This window comes from Balaenoptera physalus (assembly GCF_965194825.1).
Source record: "Balaenoptera physalus genome assembly, chromosome: 3".
Classification (NCBI taxonomy): domain Eukaryota; kingdom Metazoa; phylum Chordata; class Mammalia; order Artiodactyla; family Balaenopteridae; genus Balaenoptera; species Balaenoptera physalus.
Genome location: NC_138890.1, coordinates 5,683,022 through 5,691,616, shown reverse-complemented (window position 1 = coordinate 5,691,616; position 8,595 = coordinate 5,683,022). Strand labels below are relative to the sequence as shown.

Genomic DNA, 8,595 nt, shown 5'->3' with positions numbered 1-8,595 from the left:
GACTACCCCTCCCGCTAGAAATGAGAACAAGTTAATTTTCCCGTTTATTTAACACCCACTCTAACCCTCCCTGTCCCACTCCAATGTCCGACCCGACTAGCCCAGGCCCTCACAGGGCGCGACAAGGAGCCGGTCCTTAAAAAGCAAAGGCTAAAATAAATAAGCATGGGTCTCCGCAGTCCGGGGGCTAATGTCCTATGACGGTCCCGGTCCGAGTCAATTCACCAGCAACGAATGCTCCTCCGAAGCATCCCTGGAGGAGGGTCGGTGTCAGCGGAGGCGGAAAGCATCAGTTCCCTCAGGCCCGCTTCCCTTCCCCTGAGCCAATCCCAAACCCAAGCCAACCCGGCCTCCAACCTGCCGCAGCAGCAGAGGAGGCTGCAGGCGGAGCCGCTCCCACGGCGGAATTTGCCAGAGGTGGGGCTGTCCTGGCACTGCGCGATGTAGGCCTGGAGCTCGCTCTCCTCTGCGCCCGCTCCGCCCGGGTGCTGGGGAGAGATGCCCGGCGGCCCGGCATGAAAGTGGCCCCTGACGTTCGAGGCCCTTGCGATGCGCCCTCCCCTCCCCTTCCTCCCCCCATCCCCTCTCCAGTCATCTGGATCTTCTCACCGGTCCTCGTGGACCAACCAGGCTGCCACCTCTGGGCCTCTGCACCGTGCTGTGCCCTCCACCTGCTGTTCCTCGTGGTTTGCTTCACCCGGAGACATTCCCTGACCACTGAATGTGTGCACACCCTGAATCTTGGTCAGTTGGTGCCCTCCGCTGTGGCTCCAGCGCCTCGAGCCGTGCCTGACCCAATCTGGGTGCCTGACAACCACCCACTTGGGCGGGGGGCGGGCGGGGTGCAAACATCTGCATTCCCAGCAGCAGTGAATGTTCTGGCTTTTAGCCTTGTCTTCATCTCTCCCAACCTCACGGGGCCAATATCTCCTCTCCAAGTCCTTTCTGGCTCTAGGTCTTTGCTTTGGCTGTTCCTTCTCCCTGGTGCTCTCTCTCTTGGGCTCCTGTCTCATCAATCCAGAACTTCCTGAGAGGATGGAAAGGTGTGAAATCTATGCTGTCCAAATCTGGTAGCTACTAGCCACATTGGCTTTTGGGCGCTTGCTCTGTGGATGGTGTGAGTGAGGAACTGAATCTGGAATTGTATTTCATTTTCATACTAGAGACTACTATTGGACAGCACATTCTAGCAACTTTCCTGGACTCAGCCCGATACGAGTCTAAAGCAGGGGCCTCTGTGTAACCTTCCATACTTCCTTTACACCTCTCATCAGTTGGCTGTTATACTCCCGTTTGTGCATCATTCATCCTGCCCTCCAGTCTTGGACAGACCATGTATGCCTGTTTCCTCAGATGCCTGGCACCCAGCACCAGGCTTGGCACACAGTAGGCTGTCACATGTGTTTGCTAAAAGATCCTGTCTATCTGCCACGCCCATGTTCTGCTCTGACCCTCGCAGCCTGCAGGACAACCACCCTTCCCCGGACCCACAGGACAGAGGGGCTGGGAGCGGGGCTTCCGGAATGAGACAGTCGTAGGTTGAGCCGGGTTCCACCACATGCTTGGTAGCTGACCTTGGGCGAGTCACTGAAATTCTATGGCTTGGTTTCCCTGTCAGTGAAAGCAGACGCAGGAACCCTACCTGGCCCGAGCCCCACACCTTGATAAAACTGAGACTGTGGCAGCTGTGACTGGGACGGTATGGGTCCCTCCTGGGCCCCCCAATTCCGAGCCACCCTCTCCTTTGGCCTCGTAGAGTCTCCCACATTCTCTCCCTGGGTCCTCCTCTCCGCACCCCGCCGTGGCCAACCACGAGGGACTCAGAGCCCGAGTCTGGGGCCGTGCGTGCACGGACGCACGCACGGCCCCACGGGGAGGCAGGGGGAAGGCAGGCCGGGGAGGGCGCGGGGGGACCGGCAGCTGACCTTGATGGTGTCGTAGGCGCCGGTGATGAGCGCGATGAAGAGGCTGAGCACCATGTAGATGAACAGGCTGATGAAGGAGTACAGGTAGAGCTGGGAGAACAGCCAGACCAGGCTGCTGCGGCCCTGCTGCGCCTGCATCGCCGCGAACGTCACGAACATGTCATCGCCGTTGATGAGTGAGAAGAGGCACTCGGACACCATGGACAGCGAGCGGAACTGCCGGCGGGCAGGGGGGTCGGGGGTCAGAGGGAGCTGCGGGCACGGCTGGGGGCCGGGGTGGGGGGGTCAGAGGGAGCTGCGGGCACGGCTGGGGGCTGGGGTTGGGAGCTTTGGGGGTCAGAGGGGACAGCGTACAGAGTACCAGTAGTCACAATAGGGCCAGCTGGGGGGGGGTCACTGAAGAATGACAAGGTCATAGAGTCAAGGCTAGGGTCACCGGGGATCACAGGGGACAGTGGGTAGAACTGCTGCAAACTTGCTGGTAAGGAACCAGGGGTCAAGGTGGGTCATTCAGTGTCACCAAGTCAACAAAAGATAGACCAGGAGTCAGGGGGCTCGGGAAGTAAGATGGGGAGCCAGGGATCCCTCATCTGTGGGTCACGAGCGCCACCCACAGGTCCCGGCCAGCCCCTACCTTCACATGGTAGGGCCCCAACACAATCCAGCCGCAGAAGCAATAGCCCAGGTAGATGACGGCCACACAGCAGCAGAAGCGCATGACGCTGGGCAGGGCCACCCGCAGCGTGGCGATGAGGATCTGCGGAGGGGCGGGGGTTGGGGTGGGGGGAGGGTGGGGTGTGTGTGTCAGCAATGGGGGGCGGGACCACAAGCCAGGTGGGCCGTGAGCCTGCGGATGGGGTGAAGCCTGCCCAAGGGCATGATGGGGTGACCACAGAAGCTGGGATGACCGTCGACAAGGCAGGGTGGTGCTGAGCAGGCCCGAGGGCACCCCCTGGCTGCACTCAGCTCGGGGGAGGAGTATGAAGGAGCAGGCTCACGTGACCCCTGCCCAGGTGGAGTGACAGGTGTGCCTGGTGTGGGCAGGTATGGGGAAGAGGCTCCTGGCGGGTCATCTGCAAGGGCCGGTGATGGCGATACGTGTACGAATTTATCTGGGGGTGGGGGTGGGAATTAAGGGACACGTGGCCGCCTCTGGGAGGGCCCCGCCTGCGTGTCGGAGGCTTACGTTGTACTTGTGGAAGAAGGTCAGGTAGCGGATGACACCGACCCAGACGAGCAGCGTCGAGGTGCCCAGGAGGATGCTGCAGACGTCATAGCTTGCCAGGTTCTAGGGACAGGAGCAGCGTCAACCCCACCCAGCCTGGCCCTTCCCTGGGGATGGGGCCCTGGGCAGGCATCAGCAGGGGTGGGAGAGGGGGCCAGGGTCTGGAAGGACACCCTGGGGCTCGGGGGCAGGGCGTGGGCAGGACCCACCTTGGCTTCGATGCCGATCTTCATGATGGTGCCTGAGATGGTGAGCACGTCGCTGGTGACCAGCAGGATGTACCAGCCGTTGACAAATTCCAGCCGCTCCCACAGGCTGATGACCTGTCCCCGCTGCCGCCGCATGAACCTGACAAACTCCTGCAGGGGGAGGTGGGCGGGGTGAGGGCCGGTCCGGACATGGGAGGCGTGCCACCCCGGCCTTGGTGGTCCCAGAGCTGGGTAAGGCTGGGGGCGGCACTCACGTTCTGCAGCAGGAAGCCTCGGAGCAGCGAGCGGGCACACAGCAGGAAGGAGAAGGCACAAGTGAGGATCACGACCACATCAAACAGGAGCCGGAAGCTGTTGTCTCCTGTGGGGAGGGGGCCGAAGGCAGGGCCAGGAGTGAGGCAGCTGGGCCAGGCCTAGGGGGCTTCAGGGCTGGTTTGGGTTGGTCATCAGGCTCATGGGTTTCTCTGGGTAAGTCGGGAGTTTGGTCCGTGCTGGTCTGGGGCTTGGGGAATTCCTGGGCAGGTTGGGGCCCCTGGTCAGTGCTAGTCCGGGGCTTGGGGGCTCACCATGGCCAAAGACGCTGGGGTGCTTACACTCCTGGATGTGGGCCTCGGTCTCCAGGCTGATGGGGATACGCCCACTGTGTGCCTTATTGTCAAATGTGATCTGCAGGGGTGTGGCGGGACGGGACGGGACAGGGTAAACCTCAGCAGACCTAGGCTCCCAGAGGCGCAGGACGGATGGTCTCTCCAGCCCTGGCCTCCCCCATCACCCCCACGCTGCCCTTGGCCGAGGGTCCCCAGCTCCAGGACTCAGAAGTCCCATGCCCCCCATGCCACCCCATCACTGGCCGGCCCCTCGCCCCACACCCCAGGCGTTGCGGGCTCACCAGGATGCTGAAGGTGTAGCAGTCTGGGATTTCATTATTGATCAGGCTCTGGAGGTTGATGGTCTTCAGCTTGAAGTGGATGGTGACGTTGATCAGCCTGGGTGGGGGGAGGCTTGGGTGAGGGGGAGGGGGCTCTTCCCATCCCTCCTGCCCCGGAGTGCCAGCACTCCGGCCCCACGCTGACTCTGCAGCTGGCAGAGGAAGTGCTCAAATGGCAGCATCGGCATGGCCCGCCCCTGCCCCCGCCTGTGGGGAAGCGGCTGCCCCTCCCACCACCCCCGCCCCTGAAGATGCCTGGAGTCATGCCCCCCCACCCTCCTCGGCCCCCTTCATGGGGCAGTACTTGTGGAATTTGAGCGTGAGGTTCTTGTAACTGGTGCTGCCATCCAACAGGGAGAGCTCATCACTGGGGGGCACAGGGGGTCTCTCGGGAGGGTCCACCCGGATACAGTCTGAAGACAGGGAGTCAGGGAAGGGACACTGGGGACAGGGGAGGCACAGGCAGGTCTCCCCAGAGTCCCCGACAGACCCCTTCCCTGCTTTCCTTCCCCCTTCATACTTCGACATTTGTCGTTTGTTCCTGCTGTCTCCCCCCAGGGTCAGGCCTGGTCTGTCTCACTCCCTACACAGACCCTAGTGCCTGGCGCTCAGTGGGCCCCCAAATGTTTAGGGAATGAATGGAGTGAAACATAACACTCAGCCCTTTCCGCGTGCCAAGCATTCTGCTAATCGTCAAATTATTAATGATTGTGACCACCCCGTCTCCTGGGTGAGCAGGAGGCAAAGTGGGATTTTGAAGATTTTTTTTTTTTGATGTGGACCATTTTTAAAGTCTTTATTGAATTTGTTACAATATTGCTTCTGTTTTATGTTTTGTTTTGTTTTGTTTTTTCCAGCTGCCAGGCATGTGGGATCTTAGCTCCCTCACCAGGGATCGAAACCGCACCCCCTGCATTGGAAGGCAAAGTCTTAACCACTGGACCGCCGGGGAAGTCCCTGAAGTGAGTTTTTTTTTTTTTTTTTTTTTTTTTTTTAATCCCGACAGCTGAGCCCTGCCCGGCCCACTCACCAGTGATGACCATCGGGTCGATGTCAAAGGTGTCATTGGCTGGGTCCACGTGGCCCCGGTGGTAGTAGCACTGGCAGAGGGCCAGGGCCGAGCCATTGGCCCAGGGCCCGCCCCCGCCCCGCACGTAAGCATACCGCCCCAGGGACACGTCGGGGAGCATCAGGTACTGTGGGCAAAGGAGGGGAGGGTCAGTCAGCCCCGCCCGTTCTCCCGGGCGGGCCCACCTGCCCTCCTGCTCCTGGTCGCCCGCACCTGGTCCACGGCGTGGAAGATGGCCTGGTACAGCTGCTCCCGGGTGTAGGCCGCAAAGGTGTCATCCGCCCCGTCCGAGTAGCCCAGCAGGAAGAGGTGCCGGAAGGCGATGGTGTTCTCCTCCCGGAAAGTCACCGCCAGCTGGTTGCTGAGCCCAAACAGGATGAGCTAGCGGGAGGGACGGGGAGGATTGGCACTGCCGGCACGGGGTCTCCCACGGCGCATGAGTGGAGGCAGAGAAAAGAGAGGGCCCACCCCGTGAGGGCGTGACCACCACACGTCCCCAAGGCGCAGCACAGTGGCCACTCACAGAACTCGTGGCAACAACTAATGTTCATGAAATGTTTACCGGATGAATGTCAGAGAGTCAGCACGGCATCAGACTGCCAGGGTCCGAGTGCCACCTTCCAAGGCTCAGCTGCTATGTGACTTTGGACAAGTCCCTTAACCTCTCTGAGCCTCAGCTGTCCTATCTATAGAAAGGGGCAAGAGCAGCGGCTAGGACCTCAGAGGGCATTTGTGAAGCTTAAAGGAGCTGCTCCCGTGCAGATTCGAGAGGGCTTCCTGGCGGATTAGTGCCACTGTCACTATCATGATATGGGGCTGTGGGGTCAGGACTAGGCTCTGACTCCAAGATTCCCCTTCAAGGAAAACAGCGACCACAGGTGGCATTCTGCAGGGGGGGGGCCCTGAAGGTCTCACCTGCACGGTGACCACCAGGATCTTCACCACCTGCAGCATGAGCTTGAAGGGCTTGCGGCCCTTGGCCCGAAATTTATCACAGGGGCTCATGAAGAAGTACTTGAGACGACGGCGGAGATCCTCCTCTTCTGGAGGGGTTGAAGGGGCTGGGGAAGGCCCCACCCGGGTCCCATACCCAGGTTTGGGTGTCAGGAGGCGCTCAGTCTCTGTGGGATGGGAGAGGGCAGTGGGGACCAGGCCTAGGCAGGTTCACCTGCCAATAGGGGAGGCAAGTCCCAAGCTCCAGCCAAGAAAAAACTCTGAGAGATCTAAGGAAAACCAGAAAATCCGTAACATTTTAGGGATCTATGCAGCAGTGCTGGCTCAGCGGTTTCAAGTTAATCAAAAGGGTCTGAGTTGATTCCTGCCCCTGCTCCAGGGCACTCAGCTTCCCTGAGCCTCAGCTACCTCATCTGCAAAATGGGGCAATAAAATCTCTCACCAAGAAGCTAACGATTTGACACTTACAAAGCATTCGGTCTCTGAGTCTCAATAATTCCTCAATGAATAGAGCCTATTCTATTTTTTGGGTTTGTTTTTGGTTTTTTTTTTGGCTGTGCCGTGCGGCATGTGGGATCTTAGTTCCCCGACCAGGGGTTGAACCAGGCCACAACAGTGAAAGCGCTGAGTCCTAACCACTGGACCCCCAGGGAACTCCTAAATAGAGGCTACTCTAAGAACCACTTATTCCTTTCAATCCTGACCAGTCCAAGAGGAAAGCCCAAGTTTTCAGCAACGGCTCGGGTCATAGCTGGTCACAGCAGCCCAGAACTGTTCCTGACACAACCCACCATCCCCACTGGGAGAACCCCGCTTCCTTCCAGGGTCTGGCTGGCCCCCTGCCTGGCATGGCCACCAGGATGAAATGTAGGCACCGTCAGAACCTGTCCGGCAGGGAGGGCCAGCCGCTGGTCCCTTTGGAGCTCAGATGCTGTCGTGGTTGTTTACAAGATAGTTGGATGGAAAGCCAAAGGGGAGGCCGCCTCCCTGGCTGGGATCACAGCCTATCCACCCCAGACTCTACCAGCCAGGACATCTTTCAGGTGTCTGCAGCTAGCTTAAGAAGGGAAGATCAACACAAAGGGCATTCCTCCAGGCTGCCCTGTGAGAAGCGACTGAGCTTCCTTGTGTTTGGAGATCTGAAATTGAGTTAGGCGCCTGCGCTTAAAGTGGCAACCCCGCCCCCAGCACTCCTGCCTAAGTTTAGAGAAGCTGAACATTTGCCTCCTGGTTTGTGGAAGGAAAGCCTGGGTGTCAGACGTGCGAGTTGGAGAAGCTGGGGCCCGCTGTCGGGGTTCCAGCAAAGCTGAGCAATCCGAACCTAGGCTCAGAATGCAAATCCTGGGACCCTCGCCGCCCGAGTCGGAAAAGCTGGCGATCCGCCAGCTGCCTGAGTTGAGGTACTCAGAGCAGAGGCTGGGTTCAGAAAGGGCGGTCGGAGTCCCGCCACTCCGAGGTCAGAGAAGCTGATGCCCACCCGCCGCTCAGGTTCTAGGAGCCGTCTGCCCATATCTACGCCAAGGGGACGCTGAGAGGTCAGCACCGGAGTTGAGGAAAGGGAAACCGGGAGGTCCGCCGCCCCAGGTCGGAGAAGCCGCCCGCCCGTCCGCCGCACGCGTTCTGGGACTTGCGGGGCCGCCCGCGCCCTCACCTGAGCCGCGCGGGCCTACGGGCACTGCCATGCCGGGGCGGGGAGCGCCGAACGCCGGCGGGCGCGGCGGTACAACCTGCGTCCGAACACCCGCTGCTGTCACTGCGGCCTCGCTCCCTCGCGGTGCAGCTTCAAACCCTCCCGCGTCAGCTGACTGGAGCCCCAGTCACGTGACCAGCGCGGCCCTGGAGGCAGGTGACGGGATCCGGTCCCTCCCCGTGCGCCACGACGACCCCTGCCGGAGCAACACGCATGCGTGCCTCAGCTGGCGACTTGCCCTTAGGCGGTCCCGAGGTCCTAGCGCCGACGGGCGGAAACGTGCTGGGGGATGGGCTGGCTGCTGGCTCCGTCCTGGCTCCCTGTCATGCCCCAGTCCAGTGCTAACCTCTTGACTTCCATGTCCAGTGTTTGACCCCTTTCCCTCCGCGGTGTCGGATGATGATCCCATCTCAAGGCTGCCCCGCTCCATCCTCCCAGAAACTCTGTGTTACTCTCAACCCCCTCTCATCCGAACTATCATGAAATCCTACTTCATTTCCTAACTACATCCCAAATAGGACCACTTTTCCCCACTCCTATGGCTATAAACCCAGAGTCCCCCAACATTCCCTATGGCCTGGACCACTGCAACAAC

At 60.2% G+C, this 8,595-nt stretch overlaps 1 protein-coding gene across 2 annotated transcripts; it reads right to left on the bottom strand.

Moving 5' to 3' along the window:
• Window positions 1–31: 31 nt before the first annotated feature.
• Window positions 32–8,182, bottom strand: MCOLN1 (mucolipin TRP cation channel 1). Of its 2 annotated transcripts, none has more exons than XM_082455425.1 (14): window positions 7,962–8,178; window positions 6,272–6,477; window positions 5,570–5,737; window positions 5,318–5,483; window positions 4,592–4,700; window positions 4,249–4,345; window positions 3,926–4,025; window positions 3,614–3,720; window positions 3,360–3,509; window positions 3,112–3,213; window positions 2,560–2,682; window positions 1,926–2,141; window positions 358–488; window positions 32–253 (listed from the first exon to the last, which is right to left on the bottom strand). In XM_082455425.1, exons 1-14 carry the CDS (start codon window positions 7,990–7,992, stop codon window positions 217–219), a joined length of 1,743 nt encoding a protein of 580 aa, XP_082311551.1. In that variant the 5' UTR covers window positions 7,993–8,178; the 3' UTR covers window positions 32–216. The 2 variants fall into 2 exon arrangements, 1 of the variants encoding a protein (XP_082311551.1); XR_014261870.1 differs by lacking the exon at window positions 32–253 and adding an exon at window positions 610–1,027 and having other exon boundaries at window positions 357–488; window positions 7,962–8,182.
• Between the last annotated feature and the right edge of the window lie 413 nt (window positions 8,183–8,595).

Excerpts from the sequence above, each read along its gene's own strand:
- MCOLN1 (XM_082455425.1), bottom strand. The coding sequence starts at position 7,992 with ATGGCAGTGCCCGTAGGCCCGCGCGGCTCAG. Across the intron at positions 4,701-5,317 it reads CGACCCGATGGTCATCACTG|ACTGTATCCGGGTGGACCCT; the intron begins GTGAGTGGGCCG and ends CCCTGTCTTCAG. Across the intron at positions 3,214-3,359 it reads AGATCGGCATCGAAGCCAAG|AACCTGGCAAGCTATGACGT; the intron begins GTGGGTCCTGCC and ends TCCTGTCCCTAG.